The 25,968-nt window shown below is 51.2% G+C and overlaps 1 protein-coding gene across 1 annotated transcript in view; it reads left to right on the plus strand.

The window, feature by feature from the left end:
* The window catches only part of atp2b3b (ATPase plasma membrane Ca2+ transporting 3b), a gene marked incomplete at both ends in the record, with an annotated part of 115,303 nt that extends 92,609 nt beyond the window's left edge, over positions 1–22,694 (plus strand). The window contains 3 exons of the mRNA XM_079239556.1: positions 3,644–3,751; positions 3,895–4,077; positions 22,206–22,694. Coding sequence (XP_079095682.1) covers positions 3,644–3,751; positions 3,895–4,077; positions 22,206–22,694 — 780 coding nt within the window. The remainder of the gene's footprint in view (positions 1–3,643; positions 3,752–3,894; positions 4,078–22,205) is intronic.
* Between the last annotated feature and the right edge of the window lie 3,274 nt (positions 22,695–25,968).

Below are 25,968 nucleotides of genomic sequence, written 5' to 3' on the forward strand. Positions count from 1 at the left end.
TGTACTTCGACCCGCCTCTGCAGTGCGGGTGTACTTCATCCCGCCTGTGCAGTGCGGGTGTACTTCATCCCGCCTCTCTGCAGCGCGGGTGTACTTCATCCCGCCTCTGCAGTGCGGGTGTACTTCATCCCACCTCTCTGCAGCGCGGGTGTACTTCATCCCTCCTCTCTGCAGCGCGGGTGTACTTCATCCCTCCTCTGCAGTGCGGGTGTACTTCATCCCGCCTCTGCAGTGCGGGTGTACTTCATCCCGCCTCTCTGCAGTGCGGGTGTACTTCATCCCGCCTCTCTGCAATGCGGGTGTACTTCATCCCGCCTCTCTGCAGGCCGGGTGTACTTCATCCTGCCTCTCTGCAGTGCGGGTGTACTTCATCCTCCCTCTCTGCAATGCGGGTGTACTTCATCCCGCCTCTGCAGGCCGGGTGTACTTCATCCCGCCTCTCTGCAGGCCGGGTGTACTTCATCCTGCCTCTCTGCAGGCCCGGTTTACTTCATCCCGCCTCTCTGCAGCGCGGGTGTACTTCATCCCGCCTCTGCAGTGCGGGTGTACTTCATCCCGCCTCTCTGCAGTGCGGGTGTACTTCATCCCGCCTCTCTGCAATGCGGGTGTACTTCATCCCGCCTCTGCAGGCCGGGTGTACTTCATCCCGCCTCTCTGCAGGCCGGGTGTACTTCATCCTGCCTCTCTGCAACGCGGGTGTACTTCATCCCGCCTCTGCAGCGCGGGTGTACTTCATCCCGCCTCTCTGCAACGCGGGTGTACTTCATCCCACCTCTGCAGTGCGGGTGTACTTCATCCCGCCTCTCTGCAGTGCGGGTGTACTTCATCCCGCCTCTCTGCAGCGCGGTGTACTTCATCCCGCCTCTCTGCAACGCGGGTGTACTTCATCCCGCCTCTGCAGTGCGGGTGTACTTCATCCCGCCTCTGCAGTGCGGGTGTACTTCATCCCTCCTCTCTGCAGCGCGGGTGTACTTCATCCCTCCTCTGCAGTGCGGGTGTACTTCATCCCACCTCTCTGCAGCGCGGGTGTACTTCATCCCGCCTCTCTGCAATGCGGGTGTACTTCATCCCACCTCTCTGCGGCGCGGGTGTACTTCAACCCGCCTCTCTGCAGCGCGGTGTACTTCATCCCGCCTCTCTGCAGCGCGGGTGTACTTCATCCCGCCTCTCTGCAACGCGGGTGTACTTCATCCCGCCTCTCTGCAGCGCGGTGTACTTCATCCCGCCTCTCTGCAGCGCGGGTGTACTTCAACCCGCCTCTCTGCAGCGCGGGTTTACTTCAACCCGCCTCTCTGCAGCGCGGGTGTACTTCAACCCGCCTCTCTGCAGCGCGGGTGTACTTCATCCTGCCTCTCTGCAACGCGGGTGTACTTCATCCCGCCTCTGCAGCGCGGGTGTACTTCATCCCGCCTCTCTGCAACACGGGTTTACTTCATCCCGCCTCTGCAGCGCGGGTGTACTTCATCCCACTTCTCTGCAACACGGGTTTACTTCATCCCGCCTCTGCAACGCGGGTGTACTTCATCCCGCCTCTCTGCAGGCCGGGTGTACTTCATCCCGCCTCTCTGCAACACGGGTTTACTTCATCCCGCCTCTGCAGCGCGGGTGTACTTCATCCCACCTCTCTGCAACACGGGTTTACTTCATCCCGCCTCTCTGCAACACGGGTGTACTTCATCCCGCCTCTGCAGCGCCGGTTTACTTCATCCCGCCTCTCTGCAGGCCCGGTTTACTTCATCCCGCCTCTCTGCAGCGCGGGTGTACTTCAACCCGCCTCTGCAGCGCGGGTGTACTTCATCCCGCCTCTCTGCAGCGCGGGTGTACTTCATCCCGCCTCTCTGCAGGCCGGGTGTACTTCATCCCGCCTCTCTGCAATGCGGGTGTACTTCATCCCGCCTCTCTGCAGGCCGGGTGTACTTCATCCCGCCTCTCTGCAATGCGGGTGTACTTCATCCCGCCTCTCTGCAGGCCGGGTGTACTTCATCCCGCCTCTCTGCAGGCCGGGTGTACTTCATCCTGCCTCTCTGCAACACGGGTTTACTTCATCCCGCCTCTCTGCAGGCCGGGTGTACTTCATCCTGCCTCTCTGCAACGCGGGTGTACTTCATCCCGCCTCTGCAGCGCGGGTGTACTTCATCCCGCCTCTGCAGTGCGGGTGTACTTCATCCCGCCTCTCTGCAGTGCGGGTGTACTTCATCCCGCCTCTCTGCAATGCGGGTGTACTTCATCCCGCCTCTCTGCAGGCCGGGTGTACTTCATCCCGCCTCTGCAGGCCGGGTGTACTTCATCCCGCCTCTCTGCAGGCCGGGTGTACTTCATCCTGCCTCTCTGCAACGCGGGTGTACTTCATCCCGCCTCTGCAGCGCGGGTGTACTTCAACCCGCCTCTGCAGGCCGGGTGTACTTCATCCTGCCTCTGCAGCGCGGGTGTACTTCATCCCGCCTCTCTGCAACGCGGGTGTACTTCATCCCACCTCTGCAGTGCGGGTGTACTTCATCCCGCCTCTCTGCAGCGCGGGTGTACTTCATCCCGCCTCTCTGCAGCGCGGGTGTACTTCATCCCGCCTCTCTGCAACGCGGGTGTACTTCATCCCGCCTCTGCAGTGCGGGTGTACTTCATCCCGCCTCTGCAGTGCGGGTGTACTTCATCCCGCCTCTCTGCAGCGCGGGTGTACTTCATCCCTCCTCTGCAGTGCGGGTGTACTTCATCCCACCTCTCTGCAGCGCGGGTGTACTTCATCCCGCCTCTCTGCAATGCGGGTGTACTTCATCCCGCCTCTCTGCGGCGCGGTGTACTTCATCCCGCCTCTCTGCAGCGCGGGTGTACTTCATCCCGCCTCTCTGCAGCGCGGTGTACTTCATCCCGCCTCTCTGCAGCGCGGGTGTACTTCATCCCGCCTCTCTGCAGCGCGGGTGTACTTCATCCCGCCTCTCTGCGGCGCGGGTGTACTTCAACCCGCCTCTCTGCAGCGCGGTGTACTTCATCCCGCCTCTCTGCAGCGCGGGTGTACTTCAACCCGCCTCTCTGCAGCGCGGGTGTACTTCAACCCGCCTCTCTGCAGCGCGGGTGTACTTCAACCCGCCTCTCTGCAGCGCGGTGTACTTCATCCCGCCTCTCTGCAGCGCGGGTTTACTTCAACCCGCCTCTCTGCAGCGCGGGTGTACTTCAACCCGCCTCTCTGCAGCGCGGGTGTACTTCAACCCGCCTCTCTGCAGCGCAGGTGTACTTCATCCCGCCTCTCGGCAGCGCGGGTGTACTTCAACCCGCCTCTCTGCAGCGCGGTGTACTTCATCCCGCCTCTCTGCAGCGCGGGTGTACTTCAACCCGCCTCTCTGCAGCGCAGGTGTACTTCATCCCGCCTCTCGGCAGCGCGGGTGTACTTCAACCCGCCTCTCTGCAGCGCGGTGTACTTCATCCCGCCTCTCTGCAGCGCGGGTGTACTTCATCCCGCCTCTCTGCAGCGTGGGTGTACTTTATCCCGCCTCTCTGCAGCGCGGGTGCAGGTGTACTGCGATGGCTTTGCAAATGTTGCCTGCTTGTCTGAGTTCATGCTGAAGCGAACGGACGATGAGCCGCTCTCCCACCGCTGAGAGTTTCTCCATGTCAGTCTGTAATCGTTCTCTTCCTCATGTTTCTGCTGCAGATCGTCATTGTGCAGTGGGGAGGAAAGCCCTTCAGCTGCGCACCTCTCAATGTGGAGCAGTGGCTCTGGTGTCTGTTCGTGGGAGTTGGAGAGCTTCTCTGGGGGCAGGTAAGCAGCTCTCTGCTGTGGGCCGGTGGCCTGGTCCCCCCGAGGGGAGGCCAAACAAACCGCCTGGCTCTAAGCGGAGAGCATGTTTTTTTATCTACACCTGCATGTGAGGGATGGCTGATGAAGCGCCCACGTGTTTTCAGGTGATCGCCACCGTGCCGACAGAGCGGCTGCCATGCCTAAAGGAGGCGGGGCTTGGCCTGGAGCCTGGCGAGGAGGAAGGAGAGGAGCTGGCGGAGGATGAGGAGGAGATCGACTGTGCTGAGAGAGAGCTGCGCCGCGGGCAGATCCTCTGGTTCAGAGGCCTAAACCGTATCCAGACCCAGGTACTGTTGGACCAGACCTCTCTGACAGGAGATCCAGGCGTTGTAGCCAGATCCTTCATGGTCACGGCACATCGGCAGTTTGAGGCCAGTTACAAATGAAAAGGGTTAAAATAAGAAGTAAAACATGGAGGGACGTCTGCATGTGAAAGCTGGATGTTTATGACATGTAGCTGTGTAAGCTGCCGGTGTGGCGGCCTCCTCCTGGAGACACTTTGTAAAGAGATAAGATCTTATTGTAGACATGTTTCCGCTCTGCATCGGTTTGTTCTCTTCAGTCTCTCTCACCTTGTCTGCTTCCTCCTGAAGCGTGCCAAACATAATGATCAGTTTCTCCTCTCTCTCCAACACAGCAAACTTTTCGCTTCCGCCCAAACCTTCCCAAATCACCCAGGTGGTACTTTAGATGCTCAGAAGCAGCGTGACACAGTCTGAATGCTGGGATTGTGTGTGTGTGTGTGTGTGTGTGTTTGCAAGGCGTGTTAAGGCTAAAGCGTAGGATATAAGCTGCTTGATAACTCCCAGCATTGTCTCTCAGCTGTGTGAGAGGGGACATTAAACCGGCGTGGACATGTCAGCGCGCCAGCCAGGCTCTCCGCTAAGTGCCTGTCTTTGCAAGGTGTGGTCAGTTTCGCATTAAGAGGGTTTGGTCTGAGTGTGCTGGCTGCACACACACATACACGCATGCATCATTCACACTTCCAGTAGTACTCACCAGACGTTTCCAGTCAGAGGGAATGAAGACACCTGATTCGGTCGTTTTACACACACCCAGAAAACACACAAAATCACACACTCAGACCAGCCTTCCTGCCCTCACTGAGTGCTGCTGTTTTGTCTCTGTCCTGCAGATGGAGGTAGTGAGCACGTTCAAGCGAAGCGGTTCGTTTCAGGGAGCGGTGAGACGGCGCTCCTCCGTGCTCAGTCAGCTCCACGACGTAAACACTATCTCTACCCCCTCTCACGTAGCTCTCTCCACCGCAACAGCCAATACCGGCCCAGCCCCTGGGAGTGAGTCCGCCGAAAGCATGTACACACATCACATCCACACACACTTGCACACACGCACTTTCTCTCTCGCTCACACACACACACACACACACACACACACACACACACACACACACACACACTGCTGCACGGCACGTGGACTGCAGTATTTTTACTCTGGTTGTGTCCCCCCGGCTCGCTCGCTGCTCGTGTGTGTGCAATGTCTCCTGTTTTTTATTTCTTCTTATTCCCCCTTCTGAAACAGCACCCAGTCCCGACCGGCCGTGTAGTTCTGGTCTGATCTGGTCTGGCCCAACCAGTTCCGGGGTCAGGCCAGTTCTGTTAAGTGTTACCCAGTGCAGGAGGCGGCTGGCTGTTTTCTCCGTCTGCGGGAGGCGTCCGACCGGACCCTGTCTGGAAAGAAAACGTTTAGAAAGGAGTGAAGTTTCTAATCCTGTGGCGCCGTGGCACCGTGGACGTCCTGCAGGGTCGGCGCTGACGGCCAGCTCCTCCTGCACCGTGTCCTTGTTCTGTTTGTGAATGAGGTCAAGCGTGGTTACTGTGGTTCTCCCCTGCTGTAAACATCTCTAACGTGTAAGAGTGATGTCATTTCCTCGAAAAGTCAGGACAGCGTGGCGTCGCTGTTCCAGTCATCTGATTTTACCATCCAAAGTAGAGCCAGTGTATTTCACTGCCATGGAACTCACACTCATCACCAAACAGCTTCTGCAGTCCTCTAAACTGTAAACCTTCGAGTATAAAAGCCCGATAACACTCTGCTTCTGAGAGCGTATCACAGAGAGCCTTCCCTCCCTTCCTCTGTCAGCTTTGCCTTCTTTCCTCCTCTGTTATTCTCACTTTTCTTCGGTGCTGCAATTGTTGTCAAATGGTTATTTATGTACCAGCATTTCCAGCTCCGGCGCCACAACTTTGGTCCCCCGGTGTCTCCAAAAAGTCCTGAACAGTTCTCTGTCTGACTTTGATCCTCTCTGTCTTTCTCTCCATCACAGCTCTTTCCTCTTAATCTTTATTTATGAATGATACAGGTTCCCTGATTGCAGAAATATTCCCTGAAATGTCTTCTAACTGTTCTTCACACGTAGAGCCGTTCTTGTGTCGAGGTATTTAGATTTTACTGGATCTAAATACAGGCTCTTGTTTAGAAAACTAAGATTTCTTTAGTAAGTTTCTCTTCATCTTTTTTACTTTTCCATCCTTTGTTCGGACCTTACTTTGTCCTTTACCTCATCGTTTCTGTCATCCTCCCGTCTCCTTATAGAGTAGCAACCATCTCTCATGTTTCTCTTTGGTTCTTTGGATGTCAGTTCTGTGTGTGTCTGAAAGCGTGTTCACATGTGCGTGCATCAGCTGACATATCCGAGAGCCTTGACTTGTGTGTGTTTTCTCTGACGGTGTGTGAGTGTGTGGAAGTGTGTGCCTGCATGTGTGCGGTTGTGCTGTCTCTTCATTTGATCGTCTTCATCTGCCTTCTCAGTTGCTTATCCTTGCCTTTCCTGCTCCCCCCGTCTCATCCTCCCCTCATCCTACTCCATGCTGACTTCCTCCCTGCCTTCCTCCATCACCTGTAGGTGTAGAAACAGAGAGGTCCACTGCTGCTGACACCTCATTGTTGTCATCTGCACAGTCATGAGGAGTTATCCGCTTCACATGCTTGGAAAGAACATCCTTCACTCCATCACTGGAAATATGTAAAAAAAAAAACTTTTTATGACCATCCACAGCTTCAACGTTGGCTGCTTGAAGCAAAACATCATTAATAATCAAAGAAGTGGAAGGAGGGGGGGTGCAGGCACACTGCGGAGCTTAGGTTGAGGTTGTATCACTGCCAGCTCATCGCTTGCTTGTCATGTCTTCTTCTGTAATTAGACGAGCTTGTTGTATTAAAATCTGGAGCGATGTTGCAGTTGGCCTGTTATGCTTCAGTCCTTAAAAACATGCAAGTAGACAATCACTAGGAAGAAGGAGGGAATGTGAAGGAGCCAGCAGTAAATGAGCATTTGATGTGACGCAGGTTTGCGTCTCTGAATCACTTCGTGTTGGAGGGAAGCAGCCTACGGGCAAAACAAAACAAACTGGCCTTCTTGTTTGTTTTAACTTGCACAGTTGGGTGGAGCTGGAAAGCTAAATTTAGGTCGCTGTCACATTCCCAGGCACACATGCTAACAGGAGATATCTTCCACTTTTCTAATCAACTAATAGCAGAAGAGACATGAATGTTACTAACGCAACATGCTGTGTGTGTAACTGAAGGCCCACGGTCACAAGTGTGTATGTACACACAGGAGTGGTGTGCTAACAACAATGCTAGCAGGCAAATGTTTATCAGAAATATGGTTCATGATCTTACCATGCTGGACTTGTGTTAACTAAAAGCAAACACCAAGCTGAGCTCAGTAACATGAAGAGCTGCGTTGCTATGTGAACATGCATCAGAACGTAGCTTCGTACTCCCAGCTAACATCTCAGTCGGCTGCACGAGTCCGTACACACGAATCTAAAGATTCCAGCTGAGTCGCACACCTATGCGGAAAAAATCATGGGATTTCTGCAAATTGTTCTCTTTCATGGCCAGTTTGCATTAAGAGTCATTCAGGCTGCATCTGAGGTTCCTCTTGGCTGCTGCTGCTGTAAACCTGGAAAACTGTCTGAAGCTTCAGAAATAAGGAGGATAAAGTGGTTTTCAGTGGATTCTGTACCAGATCTACTTTCCCAAATCAGCTCCTCCATGGAGCTAACCTAAAATTCAGATTTTTATTTCACATCTGGACTAACTTTGTCCTTTATGTGTCAGTGTGTTTAGAAATTAAGATACTAATTTTACAAATTAATTTGCATTAATGGTTTCATTTTGACACTTCTGGTAAAAATCCCAAATTGATTTGATAAATGTAGGTTATATATATTTTAAAGTTATCTGGCGACCCCTACGGGGGTCCCAACCCCTAGTCTGAAGTGGAAGTGAAAGATTCTGCCATATGTTCATGCTTAAAGTTGATTTTATTAGAAATCAAACTGCAATATGTGGTAATGTGGCAGGTAAAGAGGATTCTGACCAGTGGAGTGGGGGTGGGGGTGTTGCGTCTATAAAATGTCCTGATTTCAGTTTCAGCTTGTTGTGGTTGAAGCAGAAACAAACAGGCAGACTGACTGCACTGTAAAAACTCAGCTTTAAAATAGGATATTTATTATTTTACTAAAAATGAGCAAAATTGTCTGCAAACGCAACAAAAAATGTGACTTCAAAATGAAACTTCATGGTCAGAATCAGAGATATAATCTGTGTTTGCAGTCTGCAGGACATGCACCTCTTCACAAACTGTGCTGAAGGTGTGGAGCTTTATCTATTTATTTTTTCATTTATTTTTTATTTTAGTGATTCCAGATAGGTGATTAAGTTACACCTGGACAGTTTACATGCCTTCATTCTACGTTCATTCTACTGAATCACACACGTCTGAGACCAACAGCTGTACCTTCACCAGTTCACAGTATGGTGCAGTTTGTGACATGAGCACAAAGACTTCCTTACTGCTATTGTACATAACTGTAAAGCCAAATCAGCGAGAGGAAAAAAAAAAGGTGTTGTGGACACTGGAGCCATTGTGGATCTGTAAAGCTAACTGGACACTGGAGCCATTGTGGATCTGTAAAGCTAACTGGACACTGGAGTTGTAGATCTGAGAAGCTAACTGGACAGTGGAGTCATTGTAGATCTGTAAAGCTAACTGGACACTGGAGTTGTAGATCTGAGAAGCTAACTGGACAGTGGAGTCATTGTAGATCTGTAAAGCTAACTGGACACTGGAGTCATTGTAGATCTGTAAAGCTAACTGGACACTGGAGTTGTAGATCTGTAAAGCTAACTGGACAGTGGAGTCATTGTAGATCTGTAAAGCTAACTGGACACTGGAGTCATTGTAGATCTGTAAAGCTAACTGGACACTGGAGTTGTAGATCTGAGAAGCTAACTGGACAGTGGAGTCATTGTAGATCTGTAAAGCTAACTGGACACTGGAGTTGTAGTAGATGTGTAAAGCTAACTGGACAGTGGAGTCATTGTAGATCTGTAAAGCTAACTGGACACTGGAGTTGTAGATCTGAGAAGCTAACTGGACAGTGGAGTCATTGTAGATCTGTAAAGCTAACTGGACACTGGAGTTGTAGTAGATGTGTAAAGCTAACTGGACAGTGGAGTCATTGTAGATCTGTAAAGCTAACTGGACACTGGAGCCATTGTGGATCTGTAAAGCTAACTGGACACTGGAGTTGTAGATCTGAGAAGCTAACTGGACAGTGGAGTCATTGTAGATCTGTAAAGCTAACTGGACACTGGAGTTGTAGATCTGTAAAGCTAACTGGACACTGGAGTTGTAGATCTGTAAAGCTAACTGGACAGTGGAGTCATTGAAGATCTGTAAAGCTAACTGGACACTGGAGTTGTAGATCTGTAAAGCTAACTGGACACTGGAGTTGTAGATCTGAGAAGCTAACTGGACAGTGGAGTCATTGAAGATCTGTAAAGCTAACTGGACACTGGAGTTGTAGATCTGAGAAGCTAACTGGACAGTGGAGTCATTGTAGATCTGTAAAGCTAACTGGACACTGGAGTTGTAGATCTGAGAAGCTAACTGGACAGTGGAGTCATTGTAGATCTGTAAAGCTAACTGGACACTGGAGTTGTAGATCTGAGAAGCTAACTGGACACTGGAGTTGTAGATCTGTAAAGCTAACTGGACAGTGGAGTCATTGAAGATCTGTAAAGCTAACTGGACACTGGAGTTGTAGATCTGAGAAGCTAACTGGACAGTGGAGTCATTGAAGATCTGTAAAGCTAACTGGACACTGGAGTTGTAGATCTGAGAAGCTAACTGGACAGTGGAGTCATTGTAGATCTGTAAAGCTAACTGGACACTGGAGTTGTAGATCTGAGAAGCTAACTGGACAGTGGAGTCATTGTAGATCTGTAAAGCTAACTGGACACTGGAGTCATTGTAGATCTGTAAAGCTAACTGGACACTGGAGTTGTAGTAGATCTGTAAAGCTAACTGGACAGTGGAGTTGTAGTAGATCTGTAAAGCTAACTGGACACTGGAGTTGTAGTAGATCTGTAAAGCTAACTGGACACTGGAGTTGTAGATCTGAGAAGCTAACTGGACAGTGGAGTCATTGAAGATCTGTAAAGCTAACTGGACACTGGAGTTGTAGATCTGAGAAGCTAACTGGACAGTGGAGTCATTGAAGATCTGTAAAGCTAACTGGACACTGGAGTTGTAGATCTGTAAAGCTAACTGGACAGTGGAGTCATTGTAGATCTGTAAAGCTAACTGGACACTGGAGTTGTAGATCTGAGAAGCTAACTGGACAGTGGAGTCATTGTAGATCTGTAAAGCTAACTGGACACTGGAGTCATTGTAGATCTGTAAAGCTAACTGGACACTGGAGTTGTAGTAGATCTGTAAAGCTAACTGGACAGTGGAGTTGTAGTAGATCTGTAAAGCTAACTGGACACTGGAGTTGTAGTAGATCTGTAAAGCTAACTGGACACTGGAGTTGTAGTAGATGTGTAAAGCTAACAGGACAGTGGAGTCATTGTAGATCTGTAAAGCTAACTGGACACGGGAGTCATTGTAGATCTGTCTCTACAAGGTTTGGAGACGCAGGCAAGAGGACCAACGCAGAATCCGTCTTCTGTACTATATTACCACATCCTGTTAGCAGCGTGGCTTTAGACTGCCACAAAAGAGTGATGTGCACTGGTCTGTAGGTTTATTTTAGGAGCACACAAACTGGTTGGACTGGGACAGTCCTCTAAAACTGTGAGGGAGCTCGTTCAGAGCAGCAACTTGTTGTCTGCGGCAGACAGATGCTGCATCGTTCTTCTGGTAATTCCTTGCAGTACTGCTGTGTCACATGGCAGATAGTTTGCACAGAAACGGGAGTTGTTCCATGTCAGTGTGTAAGAATAGAGCAGCTGACCTCTTTGTGAGCTGAACTTCGACCCAGCTCATGGTGTACTGGGTGCTTGTAGCCCTTCCCTCTTTTTATTTCTATTCCACGTTGTCAAAGGCGAAGCTGCAAATATTTTCCTACAATGTTTTTAAAATAAACATTAGAGCAAGTCTTTAGTTCCAGTAAAGTGACTGAAATAATCCACTGGGCTCCTGTGGATTTGAAGTTAAAGTGAGGAAGTGAGCGGCAGCAGTGCATCAGGGTCAGGAAAACTTGCTCATCTCGCTCCCTGACATCGTGATTCAGTTTCACCCTAGCCCTTTCTGTCCCTCTCCCACCTCCCTTTCTTTCATTTCCATCAGATTTGACCATTTATCAAACTTTTCAGCAAAGGAAAACACAAGGAAACCACAGTGGCTGACATTAGAAGGCTCTTCAGTCCCAACCTGCGTCCCACCTTGACTGACATACCTGCAGTCTGATTGGAGGAAAGACTTGTAGAGTTGTGATTACACGAGAGATTTTTGGGACAAATGGACTGCAATGCTGCGTTCAGGAGAAATCTGGTTTTCTTTAATTACCTCTGTCAGAAAGCTTTATCTTTGGATCTAAGAGTGGATGGAGGCCCTCGTAATGATGGAGGCCCTCGTAATGATGGAGGCCCTCTTGATGATGGAGGCCCTCGTAATGATGGAGGCCCTCTTGATGATGGAGGCCCTCGTAATGATGGAGGCCCTCTTGATGATGGAGGCCCTCGTAATGATGGAGGCCCTCTTGATGATGGAGGCCCTCGTAATGATGGAGGCCCTCGTAATGATGGAGGCCCTCGTGATGATGGAGGCCCTCGTAATGATGGAGGCCCTCGTAATGACGGAGGCCCTCGTAATGACGGAGGCCCTCGTAATGACGGAGGCCCTCTTGATGATGGAGGCCCTCGTAATGATGGAGGCCCTCGCGATGATGGAGGCCCTCGTAATGAAGGAGGCCCTCTTGATGATGGAGGCCCTCGTAATGATGGAGGCCCTCGCGATGATGGAGGCCCTCGTAATGATGGAGGCCCTCGCGATGATGGAGGCCCTCGTAATGATGGAGGCCCTCGTAATGATGGAGGCCCTCGCGATGATGGAGGCCCTCGTAATGATGGAGGCCCTCGCGATGATGGAGGCCCTCGTAATGATGGAGGCCCTCGCGATGATGGAGGCCCTCGTAATGATGGAGGCCCTCGTAATGATGGAGGCCCTCGTAATGATGGAGGCCCTCTTGATGATGGAGGCCCTCGTAATGATGGAGGCCCTCGCGATGATGGAGGCCCTCGTAATGATGGAGGCCCTCGCGATGATGGAGGCCCTCGTAATGATGGAGGCCCTCGTAATGATGGAGGCCCTCTTGATGATGGAGGCCCTCGTAATGATGGAGGCCCTCGCGATGATGGAGGCCCTCGTAATGATGGAGGCCCTCGCGATGATGGAGGCCCTCGTAATGATGGAGGCCCTCGTAATGATGGAGGCCCTCGTGAGGACGGGGAATATTGTGTGGCCATGTGTGACTGAGTCTTGGCCGAGGATGACTATTTCATCCAACTGCAGCTAGCTGTCAGTAAGACAGGGGGGTTAGTTATTTAGCTGTTGCCATGGTGACATTGCTGTGAGCTTGTCCTTCAGTAAAGATCCGAGCGACTGGAGCTGAAACTTCTGCAGCTGTAGAACCATAAAGCAAGCTGGATTTTCTGCCTGCAGTCCCATTGAGCCGGGTTCATGAAATCATCAGTCCCAAAGGCCTGTCTGTGTTGTGCCTCAGGGCTTCGTGCATAACAGACGAGTTTGGATCCACAGATGCTAAGATTAGATGAATGTCGTCCTTCTGCATTGATCCTGTTAGTTAGACGTCTCGTTGATGCAGCTGAAGCCGTGTCTCCCAGCTCTTCTCCGCTTAAGCATGTTTCAAACTCTGCATTTAAGCAGCTTCGTAAAGGTGAACTGTAAGACACTGCATGTTGTTATCATCCAAGTTTCACCTGAAATGAGATTAAAATAACATGATTTCTTAGTTAAATTGCTCAGTTTAAATGCAACAAAGCAACACGTTGCTGTTTAATGGCCACAGTTTAGCCAGATTCATGGCCAGAACTGATCTGTCCTTTCCAGGCGCTACGATGCTTGGCCACACAGTGCTTCCCACCAGCTGCTTTGCAGCGAAGGCAGAAAGCAGTTAGCTCCTGGTTTATCACACAGCTCTATTACCCACAGTCCTTTGGAGCGCTTGCAGTAACATGCTGCCTTTCTGACATTCAATGTAAAATCGATCAGTGATCAGGATGTAAAAAGCTGTGCTCCGTGCTGCAGTGATCCCTCTGGGTCTGTAGAACTGATCCATGGATCCAGTTTGTTTTCATTTCAGTTTATTAGCTACAGAAAGACGTTTACTTTGGGCAGAGCAGGAGATGGGGAATGTTGAGGCTTAAGATGAAATCCATCTTTAGCTCCTCGATTCTACGCGAAAGTTTTCATCAAAATATTTCAGCTTCTGCTCAGTTTTTATTCCTACAAAGGGATGAGAGCAGGAGAAATGAGGAAAATGTCCACAGACTGAGGTGTTGCGATGGATTACAGCTCTGTTCTCTGTGGGAAACTAGAAGCATTAACCATCTACCTCACAGCTTCTTCTGTATTTATGTTGCAGTTCTTCTTGTCACCAGCCGTTGTTTTGCACACAGCAGCCTCTACTTGCAGAGCGTATTTCCTCCTCGAACTTTAACCTTCCTCGTTTTTCCATCAAGTCCTGCCGACAGGGAGAGAGGAGTACGTAACGCAGCAGGGCCTGACCTCCAGACCTCTGCCGTCACACTGTGGGCGTCATATACTCGAACGTTTACTCTTTTCATGGAGACCAAATGAAAACAAACTGAGCGCTGATGAAGTGAGACAGTAACATTCTGGAACCTTCTCAGTCTGCATGAAGTGTTTTTCTGCTGTCAAACAGGCTCTTTGGAAAAACAGATAAGCACTGAACCTACTGCTTGACCGTCTGTCTGTCTGTCTGTCTGTCTGTCTGTCTGTCTGTCTGTCACATGAGCCAGAGTCCTACACAGAGACTCCTCCTGTTTGACCAACACTCAGCTGTCTGACCCCATCTCATTACCTCAGTCTGGACTCCGTGTTGCAGCAACATAAAGCTTCTCCTCTGACTGTCTCTATGTACGGCTCTGTCTGCTCTGCCTGTCAGGATATCTGCACTGAACTGTGTGTTTCTCTCAAGCTCATGCTGCTGCTTCTCCTCTGTTTGGGGTTTGGGGAGGGATGCATGGAGCAGCTGCCATGGCAAAGGAATGTTTCTGTGCATGCATACACCATACACAGCATAATGCACCTTGATGTACACTCATAGAACTCGTGTGTGTGTGTGTGTGTGTGTGTGTGTGTGTGTGTGTGTGGTAAGAGAGAGCGAGGAAGAGCGCTTCAGCAGCTGGAGTGGGATTCAGCATGACCTGACTGCCTCAGTGTGTGGCAGAGCCGATGCCTGGGCTTTGCTCTGGCCTTTGAACCAATCACCTTCTGTTTCCAGTGATCTAGCCAATCACACGCTGTTGTGACCTGCTGATTCTCTGTGATGTCACTTTCTGTTTTGTAAGATTAGTTTTTTTTATATCCCGCAGCAAATTCATCATCAGCATCATCATCATCATTTCAATCACGCTCTCTAACTGCTGCATGGCCGCAGTGCACCATGCATGCGCGTGCGCGCGCGCGCGTGTGTGTGTGTGTGTGTGTGCGTGCAGAGATGCTGGCTGACTGACTCACTGTGTTGCTCTTGATGTGTTTTTTGCGTGTTTAAACCGGCTCTCTTCAACAAGCAGCCACCATGACTGACAGCTCTCCGATGCATGCAGACATCAGCCTCCAAGCCCCACACAGTGGAGACATCTTCAGCTGCTGGTTCACCCCGTTACACACTGCTGCCGCATGCCTTTTCGTGTGTGTGTGTGTGTGTGTGTGTGTGTGCTCTCTGCTTGTTTTATTTTACTCTACATGCAACTAACACACGGACCATTCCTGCTTCTTCTCCATTTGTGCCTAACAAACACCCTCGTGTGTGTGTGTATGTGATTCAGTGTGTGAGGTACGAGTGTTTCCCCATCACACACACACACACACACACACACACACACACACACACACACAGGTTTGCCATGTGTGTTTGCAGCTTCCTATGTGTTGTCTGTGACGGTGGCCATGGTGTATTCTGTCTTGGTGTCTGATTGGTGTGTGAGAACTGACAACACTCGCCATTGATCAACTCATTTTGGTTTTTTCAGTTCTGTCTGTTGGAGGCACACAGGATCAGGTGGATGTTCACATCTTTCAACTGGAGAGCACCTCGTAAGAGATTCGCTGGGACAAATCCAGCATTGCTGTTGAAGCAGCGCATGGAGGACATGATATGATGATCTGAGACAATCACCCAAATTCATCCCTGGTGTCTCATGTCGTCCTCCTTTGTGCACCGAGGACTCGCTTAGCATCACCTGAACTATCAGGGTGGTTTAATAAATCTCTGTATTTGCTGCTTACATGGAAAACCTTTAAGGAGGTTTTCTAATTTGCTTTCATGCTGAGATCTTTGTATCCTAAAGACTGAAATCTGACAGGTAGGCTGGATGTGTTCAGCAGCAGCTGAATGCAGCGCAGCAGATCCTCAGATACGTTCAGCAGATCCTCAGATACGTTCTGCAGATCCTCAGATACGTTCTGCAGATCCTCAGATACGTTCTGCAGATCCTCAGATACGTTCTGCAGATCCTCAGATACGTTCTGCAGATCCTCAGATACGTTCTGCAGATCCTCAGATACGTTCAGCAGATCCTCAGATACGTTCAGCAGATCCTCAGATACGTTCTGCAGATCCTCAGATACGTTCTGCAGATCCTCAGATACGTTCTGCAGATCCTCAGATACGTTCTGCAGATCCTCAGATACGTTCAGCAGATCCTCAGATACGTTCAGCAGATCCTCAGATACGTTCTGCAGATCCTCAGATACGTTCAGCAGATCCTCAGATACGTTCAGCAGATCCTCAGATACGTTCTGCAGATCCTCAGATACGTTCTGCAGATCCTCAGATACGTTCTGCAGATCCTCAGATACGTTCTGCAGATCCTCAGATACGTTCTGCAGATCCTCAGATACGTTCTGCAGATCCTCAGATACGTTCTGCAGATCCTCAGATACGTTCAGCAGATCCTCAGATACGTTCAGCAGATCCTCAGATACGTTCAGCAGATCCTCAGATACGTTCAGCAGATCCTCAGATACGTTCAGCAGATCCTCAGATACGTTCAGCAGATCCTCAGATACGTTCTGCAGATCCTCAGATACGTTCAGCAGATCCTCAGATACGTTCAGCAGATCCTCAGATACGTTCTGCAGATCCTCAGATACGTTCTGCAGATCCTCAGATACGTTCTGCAGATCCTCAGATACGTTCAGCAGATCCTCAGATACGTTCTGCAGATCCTCAGATACGTTCAGCAGATCCTCAGATACGTTCAGCAGATCCTCAGATACGTTCTGCAGATCCTCAGATACGTTCTGCAGATCCTCAGATACGTTCTGCAGATCCTCAGATACGTTCTGCAGATCCTCAGATACGTTCTGCAGATCCTCAGATACGTTCTGCAGATCCTCAGATACGTTCAGCAGATCCTCAGATACGTTCAGCAGATCCTCAGATACGTTCAGCAGATCCTCAGATACGTTCTGCAGATCCTCAGATACGTTCTGCAGATCCTCAGATACGTTCAGCAGATCCTCAGCTACGTTCTGCAGATCCTCAGCTACGTTCAGCAGATCCTCAGATACGTTCTGCAGATCCTCAGATACGTTCTGCAGATCCTCAGATACGTTCTGCAGATCCTCAGATACGTTCAGCAGATCCTCAGATACGTTCTGCAGATCCTCAGATACGTTCTGCAGATCCTCAGATACGTTCTGCAGATCCTCAGATACGTTCTGCAGATCCTCAGATACGTTCAGCAGATCCTCAGATACGTTCAGCAGATCCTCAGATACGTTCAGCAGATCCTCAGATACGTTCTGCAGATCCTCAGATACGTTCAGCAGATCCTCAGATACGTTCTGCAGATCCTCAGATACGTTCAGCAGATCCTCAGATACGTTCTGCAGATCCTCAGATACGTTCAGCAGATCCTCAGATACGTTCAGCAGATCCTCAGATACGTTCAGCAGATCCTCAGATACGTTCTGCAGATCCTCAGATACGTTCAGCAGATCCTCAGATACGTTCAGCTGATCCTCAGATACGTTCAGCAGATCCTCAGATACGTTCAGCAGATCCTCAGATACGTTCTGCAGATCCTCAGATACGTTCTGCAGATCCTCAGATACGTTCTGCAGATCCTCAGATACGTTCTGCAGATCCTCAGATACGTTCAGCAGATCCTCAGATACGTTCAGCAGATCCTCAGATACGTTCTGCAGATCCTCAGATACGTTCTGCAGATCCTCAGATACGTTCAGCAGATCCTCAGATACGTTCTGCAGATCCTCAGATACGTTCAGCTGATCCTCAGATACGTTCTGCAGATCCTCAGATACGTTCTGCAGATCCTCAGATACGTTCAGCAGATCCTCAGATACGTTCTGCAGATCCTCAGATACGTTCAGCTGATCCTCAGATACGTTCTGCAGATCCTCAGATACGTTCTGCAGATCCTCAGATACGTTCTGCAGATCCTCAGATACGTTCAGCAGATCCTCAGATACGTTCAGCAGATCCTCAGATACGTTCAGCAGATCCTCAGATACGTTCAGCAGATCCTCAGATACGTTCAGCAGATCCTCAGATACGTTCAGCTGATCCTCAGATACGTTCTGCAGATCCTCAGATACGTTCTGCAGATCCTCAGATACGTTCAGCAGATCCTCAGATACGTTCAGCAGATCCTCAGATACGTTCTGCAGATCCTCAGATACGTTCTGCAGATCCTCAGATACGTTCTGCAGATCCTCAGATACGTTCTGCAGATCCTCAGATACGTTCTGCAGATCCTCAGATACGTTCTGCTGATCCTCAGATACGTTCTGCAGATCCTCAGATACGTTCAGCAGATCCTCAGATACGTTCTGCAGATCCTCAGATACGTTCAGCAGATCCTCAGATACGTTCAGCAGATCCTCAGATACGTTCAGCAGATCCTCAGATACGTTCAGCAGATCCTCAGATACGTTCTGCAGATCCTCAGATACGTTCTGCAGATCCTCAGATACGTTCAGCAGATCCTCAGATACGTTCTGCAGATCCTCAGATACGTTCAGCAGATCCTCAGATACGTTCAGCAGATCCTCAGATACGTTCTGCAGATCCTCAGATACGTTCAGCAGATCCTCAGATACGTTCTGCAGATCCTCAGATACGTTCTGCAGATCCTCAGATACGTTCTGCAGATCCTCAGATACGTTCAGCAGATCCTCAGATACGTTCAGCAGATCCTCAGATACGTTCAGCAGATCCTCAGATACGTTCAGCAGATCCTCAGATACGTTCAGCAGATCCTCAGATACGTTCAGCAGATCCTCAGATACGTTCAGCAGATCCTCAGATACGTTCAGCAGATCCTCAGATACGTTCAGCAGATCCTCAGATACGTTCAGCAGATCCTCAGATACGTTCTGCAGATCCTCAGATACGTTCTGCAGATCCTCAGATACGTTCAGCAGATCCTCAGATACGTTCAGCAGATCCTCAGATACGTTCTGCAGATCCTCAGATACGTTCTGCAGATCCTCAGATACGTTCAGCAGATCCTCAGATACGTTCAGCAGATCCTCAGATACGTTCTGCAGATCCTCAGATACGTTCAGCAGATCCTCAGATACGTTCTGCAGATCCTCAGATACGTTCTGCAGATCCTCAGATACGTTCAGCAGATCCTCAGATACGTTCAGCTGATCCTCAGATACGTTCTGCAGATCCTCAGATACGTTCTGCAGATCCTCAGATACGTTCTGCAGATCCTCAGATACGTTCAGCAGATCCTCAGATACGTTCAGCAGATCCTCAGATACGTTCAGCAGATCCTCAGATACGTTCTGCAGATCCTCAGATACGTTCAGCAGATCCTCAGATACGTTCTGCAGATCCTCAGATACGTTCAGCAGATCCTCAGATACGTTCTGCAGATCCTCAGATACGTTCTGCAGATCCTCAGATACGTTCTGCAGATCCTCAGATACGTTCTGCAGATCCTCAGATACGTTCAGCAGATCCTCAGATACGTTCAGCAGATCCTCAGATACGTTCTGCAGATCCTCAGATACGTTCTGCAGATCCTCAGATACGTTCAGCAGATCCTCAGATACGTTCTGCAGATCCTCAGATACGTTCTGCAGATCCTCAGATACGTTCTGCAGATCCTCAGATACGTTCTGCAGATCCTCAGATACGTTCAGCAGATCCTCAGATACGTTCAGCAGATCCTCAGATACGTTCTGCAGATCCTCAGATACGTTCAGCTGATCCTCAGATACGTTCTGCAGATCCTCAGATACGTTCAGCAGATCCTCAGATACGTTCAGCAGATCCTCAGATACGTTCAGCAGATCCTCAGATACGTTCAGCAGATCCTCAGATACGTTCAGCAGATCCTCAGATACGTTCAGCAGATCCTCAGATACGTTCAGCAGATCCTCAGATACGTTCTGCAGATCCTCAGATACGTTCAGCAGATCCTCAGATACGTTCTGCAGATCCTCAGATACGTTCAGCAGATCCTCAGATACGTTCTGCAGATCCTCAGATACGTTCAGCAGATCCTCAGATACGTTCTGCAGATCCTCAGATACGTTCTGCAGATCCTCAGATACGTTCAGCAGATCCTCAGATACGTTCTGCAGATCCTCAGATACGTTCTGCAGATCCTCAGATACGTTCAGCAGATCCTCAGATACGTTCTGCAGATCCTCAGATACGTTCTGCAGATCCTCAGATACGTTCAGCAGATCCTCAGATACGTTCAGCAGATCCTCAGATACGTTCTGCAGATCCTCAGATACGTTCAGCAGATCCTCAGATACGTTCTGCAGATCCTCAGATACGTTCTGCAGATCCTCAGATACGTTCTGCAGATCCTCAGATACGTTCAGCAGATCCTCAGATACGTTCAGCAGATCCTCAGATACGTTCAGCAGATCCTCAGATACGTTCAGCAGATCCTCAGATACGTTCAGCAGATCCTCAGATACGTTCAGCAGATCCTCAGATACGTTCAGCAGATCCTCAGATACGTTCAGCAGATCCTCAGATACGTTCTGCAGATCCTCAGATACGTTCTGCAGATCCTCAGATACGTTCAGCAGATCCTCAGATACGTTCAGCAGATCCTCAGATACGTTCTGCAGATCCTCAGATACGTTCAGCAGATCCTCAGATACGTTCTGCAGATCCTCAGATACGTTCTGCAGATCCTCAGATACGTTCAGCAGATCCTCAGATACGTTCAGCTGATCCTCAGATACGTTCTGCAGATCCTCAGATACGTTCTGCAGATCCTCAGATACGTTCTGCAGATCCTCAGATACGTTCAGCAGATCCTCAGATACGTTCAGCAGATCCTCAGATACGTTCAGCAGATCCTCAGATACGTTCTGCAGATCCTCAGATACGTTCAGCAGATCCTCAGATACGTTCTGCAGATCCTCAGATACGTTCAGCAGATCCTCAGATACGTTCTGCAGATCCTCAGATACGTTCTGCAGATCCTCAGATACGTTCTGCAGATCCTCAGATACGTTCTGCAGATCCTCAGATACGTTCAGCAGATCCTCAGATACGTTCAGCAGATCCTCAGATACGTTCTGCAGATCCTCAGATACGTTCTGCAGATCCTCAGATACGTTCTGCAGATCCTCAGATACGTTCAGCAGATCCTCAGATACGTTCTGCAGATCCTCAGATACGTTCTGCAGATCCTCAGATACGTTCTGCAGATCCTCAGATACGTTCTGCAGATCCTCAGATACGTTCAGCAGATCCTCAGATACGTTCAGCAGATCCTCAGATACGTTCTGCAGATCCTCAGATACGTTCAGCTGATCCTCAGATACGTTCTGCAGATCCTCAGATACGTTCAGCAGATCCTCAGATACGTTCAGCAGATCCTCAGATACGTTCAGCAGATCCTCAGATACGTTCAGCAGATCCTCAGATACGTTCAGCAGATCCTCAGATACGTTCAGCAGATCCTCAGATACGTTCAGCAGATCCTCAGATACGTTCTGCAGATCCTCAGATACGTTCAGCAGATCCTCAGATACGTTCTGCAGATCCTCAGATACGTTCAGCAGATCCTCAGATACGTTCTGCAGATCCTCAGATACGTTCAGCAGATCCTCAGATACGTTCTGCAGATCCTCAGATACGTTCTGCAGATCCTCAGATACGTTCTGCAGATCCTCAGATACGTTCTGCAGATCCTCAGATACGTTCAGCAGATCCATCCTCAGCAGAATACTGCTGTCTTCACGTCTTTTAGGGTTTAGTCGCCACATTAGCAGTCTGATGTCAGGAGTCTTGGAGAGAAGCATCTATAAAGCCGTGGTGAAACGTAGCGTTGGAATAAAGTCTGGACGGACCGCTGACGCTTTCTAAAGTTTTGAAAAGATTTTGCAAACCTGCATAATAAACGTTAGACATACTTTCTTATCACATGAAATATTGATGCCTGCATGACGTTGTTGCAGCTTTAAGTTGCTCTGTTGGCCAAAGTTTTACCATAAAGTGATGCAGAAGTTCTCAGAGGCTGTAGGACAGGAGGTGCATTCAGTCATGTGGGGTTAAAGCTGCCGTGTCTTCCTTCATGTGGGATCCTCAGACAAAACTCAGCAACAAAGCAAAAGAATGAAACATGCTGCGGCACGTTTAAAATCCAACCAATGAGGCGGCTTTAAGCTTCCAAACCAAGTCGGAATCACAAAGCTTTAACTGCGTTGTGAACACGAGGTAAACGTGATCAGAAGCCACCTGGACCTGAGTGTCCATCTGTCTTTCACTCTGTCTGTCTTCTGGAGGACACCAGTCTGTCTCTGGGTTTCCCTTGTCTCCTGTTTCTCTTTCCTGTTCCTGACTTTCTGTGGTCTCGTCTTCCTTCCTCTGGGCAGATGCGAGTGGTGAAAGCCTTCCGTAGTTCGCTGTACGAGGGCCGGGAGAAACCGGAATCCCGCAACTCCATCCACAACTTCATGGCCCACCCGGAGTTCCTCATCAACGACCTCATCCACAACATCCCGCTGATCGATGACACCGACGTGGACGACGAATCCGAGCTCAGCAGATACCAGCACCTCCACCCAGCCCTCCGCAAGCCGCCACCTCCCCCCAGCCAGCCCCCGGCGCGCACCCGGCCCACCCGGCCCTACCGCCAGTACAGCCTCCCAGTGACCCCCTGCAACCGGAACAACAACAACAACAGCAGCAGCAGCAGCAACGACTCAACGGTCACCCACTGCAACAAACACATCAAAGCCCCCCCCAGCAGCACCCAGACTCCCCATCACAAACACCCCCACAGTGTTCATGGTAGAGACAGGCCCGTGAAAGCCCCCGCCCCCCACCCGGCCCACCTCTACTGCGTGGAGACCTCCTTATAACTGGAGCTGGACATGGGGAAGGACTGAATGTTGGGGGGGGGTGAGCACAGCAGAGGGCTGAGGACACATAATGACATTATCACCCAAACTCCCTCACAACAAGCTCACGGGGGGGGGGCAAAGACGAGGGAGGCACACGAGGGAGCAGACAGTGGCTGGAGACGTCTTCTCACAACTCCCCCAGAACATTGCCCCATTCCCTCCCCCTTCCCTCACTCCAGCCCCCTCAGTCTGACTCCCCCACCCTCACACCACCCACCCCAGTCTGTCGTCCCCCCCCGCCTCATGCTCTCCCATCACACAGGTCTGCTGCGTTGTCCTGAGATTATGTTGGGATGAGGAGGGGGGGGGCCATGGCGGCTGACTCCCCCGCTTTCTACTGGTGTCCATTTTTAGTGCTGTCGCCCCCCCCCAGCAGCACCCCCCCCCCCCCCCCCCCCACCTATCTGGCTGCGTCCAGCTGGAAGTCTCTGCTTGCCGTGAAAACTGGTTAAACTGGACTCCAGTCACCTCCATCTTTCTTTTTCCCAACATAACGGTGCTCGTCTGTTTTCCATCCTTTCCTTCTCTCTCCTTCAGTGTGTGTGTGTGTGTCTGTCTGTGTGTGTGTGTGTGTGTGTCTGTCTGTGTGTGTGTGTGTGTGTGTGTTTCTGTGTCTGTGTGTGTGTGTGTGTGTGTTTTGTCTCGCATCTTCTAATGAAAAAGTATCAAAAACTGAAGAAAAAGAAATTTCAAATGAAGACGCTGTTTGTTTCAAAGTAAACAGAATGGCTGCTGGGGGGGGGGGGGGGCACGTATTTACACAGTGTATGTGTGTTTAGAATCTGAATGTTTGGGAAGCAACAACACAGGGATCTGGTCGTTCATGTTTTTCTCCTGCCGTTCCCTGAACACCACTCCGGGTCCACATGAGCTGTGGGAGCTGTGGGTGCTGTGGGTGATGTGGGTGATGTGGGAGCTGTGGGTGATGTGGGTGATGTGGGAGCTGTGGGTGATGTGGGTGATGTGGGAGCTGTGGGTGATGTGGGTGATGTGGGAGCTGTGGGTGCTGTGGGAGCTGTGGGTGATGTGGGTGCTGTGGGTGATGTGGGTGCTGTGGGAGCTGTGGGTGATGTGGGAGCTGTGGGAGCTGTGGGTGCTGTGGGAGCTGTGGGTGATGTGGGAGCTGTGGGTGATGTGGGAGCTGTGGGTGATGTGGGTGATGTGGGTGATGTGGGTGATGTGGGTGCTGTGGGAGCTGTGGGTGATGTGGGAGCTGTGGGAGCTGTGGGTGCTGTGGGAGCTGTGGGTGATGTGGGTGATGTGGGAGCTGTGGGTGATGTGGGAGCTGTGGGTGCTGTGGGTGATGTGGGAGCTGTGGGTGATGTGGGAGCTGTGGGTGATGTGGGAGCTGTGGGTGCTGTGGGTGATGTGGGTGCTGTGGGTGCTGTGGGTGATGTGGGAGCTGTGGGTGATGTGGGAGCTGTGGGTGCTGTGGGTGATGTGGGAGCTGTGGGTGCTGTGGGTGATGTGGGAGCTGTGGGTGCTGTGGGTGATGTGGGAGCTGTGGGAGCTGTGGGTGATGTGGGAGCTGTGGGTGATGTGGGAGCTGTGGGTGATGTGGGAGCTGTGGGAGCTGTGGGTGATGTGGGAGCTGTGGGAGCTGTGGGTGCTGTGGGAGCTGTGGGTGCTGTGGGAGCTGTGGGAGCTGTGGGAGCTGTGGGAGCTGTGGGTGCTGTGGGAGCTGTGGGTGATGTGGGAGCTGTGGGTGATGTGGGAGCTGTGGGAGCTGTGGGTGATGTGGGAGCTGTGGGAGCTGTGGGAGCTGTGGGTGCTGTGGGAGCTGTGGGTGCTGTGGGAGCTGTGGGTGATGTGGGAGCTGTGGGAGCTGTGGGTGCTGTGGGAGCTGTGGGTGATGTGGGAGCTGTGGGTGATGTGGGAGCTGTGGGTGATGTGGGTGCTGTGGGTGATGTGGGAGCTGTGGGTGCTGTGGGTGATGTGGGAGCTGTGGGTGCTGTGGGTGATGTGGGAGCTGTGGGTGCTGTGGGAGCTGTGGGTGCTGTGGGTGCTGTGGGTGATGTGGGAGCTGTGGGTGATGTGGGAGCTGTGGGTGCTGTGGGAGCTGTGGGTGCTGTGGGTGCTGTGGGTGCTGTGGGTGCTGTGGGAGCTGTGGGTGCTGTGGGAGCTGTGGGTGCTGTGGGTGCTGTGGGTGATGTGGGAGCTGTGGGTGCTGTGGGTGCTGTGGGAGCTGTGGGAGCTGTGGGTGATGTGGGAGCTGTGGGTGCTGTGGGAGCTGTGGGTGCTGTGGGAGCTGTGGGTGATGTGGGAGCTGTGGGTGCTGTGGGAGCTGTGGGTGATGTGGGTGCTGTGGGTGATGTGGGTGCTGTGGGAGCTGTGGGTGCTGTGGGAGCTGTGGGTGCTGTGGGAGCTGTGGGTGATGTGGGTGCTGTGGGAGCTGTGGGTGATGTGGGTGATGTGGGAGCTGTGGGTGCTGTGGGTGCTGTGGGAGCTGTGGGTGCTGTGGGAGCTGTGGGTGCTGTGGGTGATGTGGGTGATGTGGGTGATGTGGGAGCTGTGGGTGCTGTGGGTGATGTGGGAGCTGTGGGTGATGTGGGAGCTGTGGGTGATGTGGGAGCTGTGGGTGATGTGGGAGCTGTGGGTGATGTGGGTGATGTGGGAGCTGTGGGTGCTGTGGGTGCTGTGGGTGCTGTGGGAGCTGTGGGTGATGTGGGTGATGTGGGAGCTGTGGGAGCTGTGGGTGATGTGGGTGATGTGGGAGCTGTGGGAGCTGTGGGTGATGTGGGTGATGTGGGAGCTGTGGGAGCTGTGGGTGATGTGGGAGCTGTGGGAGCTGTGGGTGCTGTGGGTGATGTGGGAGCTGTGGGTGCTGTGGGTGCTGTGGGTGCTGTGGGTGCTGTGGGAGCTGTGGGTGATGTGGGAGCTGTGGGTGCTGTGGGTGATGTGGGAGCTGTGGGTGATGTGGGAGCTGTGGGTGCTGTGGGTGATGTGGGAGCTGTGGGAGCTGTGGGTGATGTGGGAGCTGTGGGTGATGTGGGAGCTGTGGGTGCTGTGGGTGATGTGGGAGCTGTGGGAGCTGTGGGTGATGTGGGAGCTGTGGGTGATGTGGGAGCTGTGGGTGATGTGGGAGCTGTGGGTGATGTGGGAGCTGTGGGTGCTGTGGGTGATGTGGGAGCTGTGGGTGATGTGGGAGCTGTGGGTGCTGTGGGAGCTGTGGGAGCTGCTGCTGGGAGATGGAGTGGTGTGTGGGATGTAAACACATACAGCACAAGCATCA

The sequence above is a fragment of the Telmatherina bonti genome (genome assembly GCF_933228915.1).
Source record: "Telmatherina bonti genome assembly, chromosome: 4".
Taxonomy (NCBI): Eukaryota; Metazoa; Chordata; class Actinopteri; order Atheriniformes; family Telmatherinidae; genus Telmatherina; species Telmatherina bonti.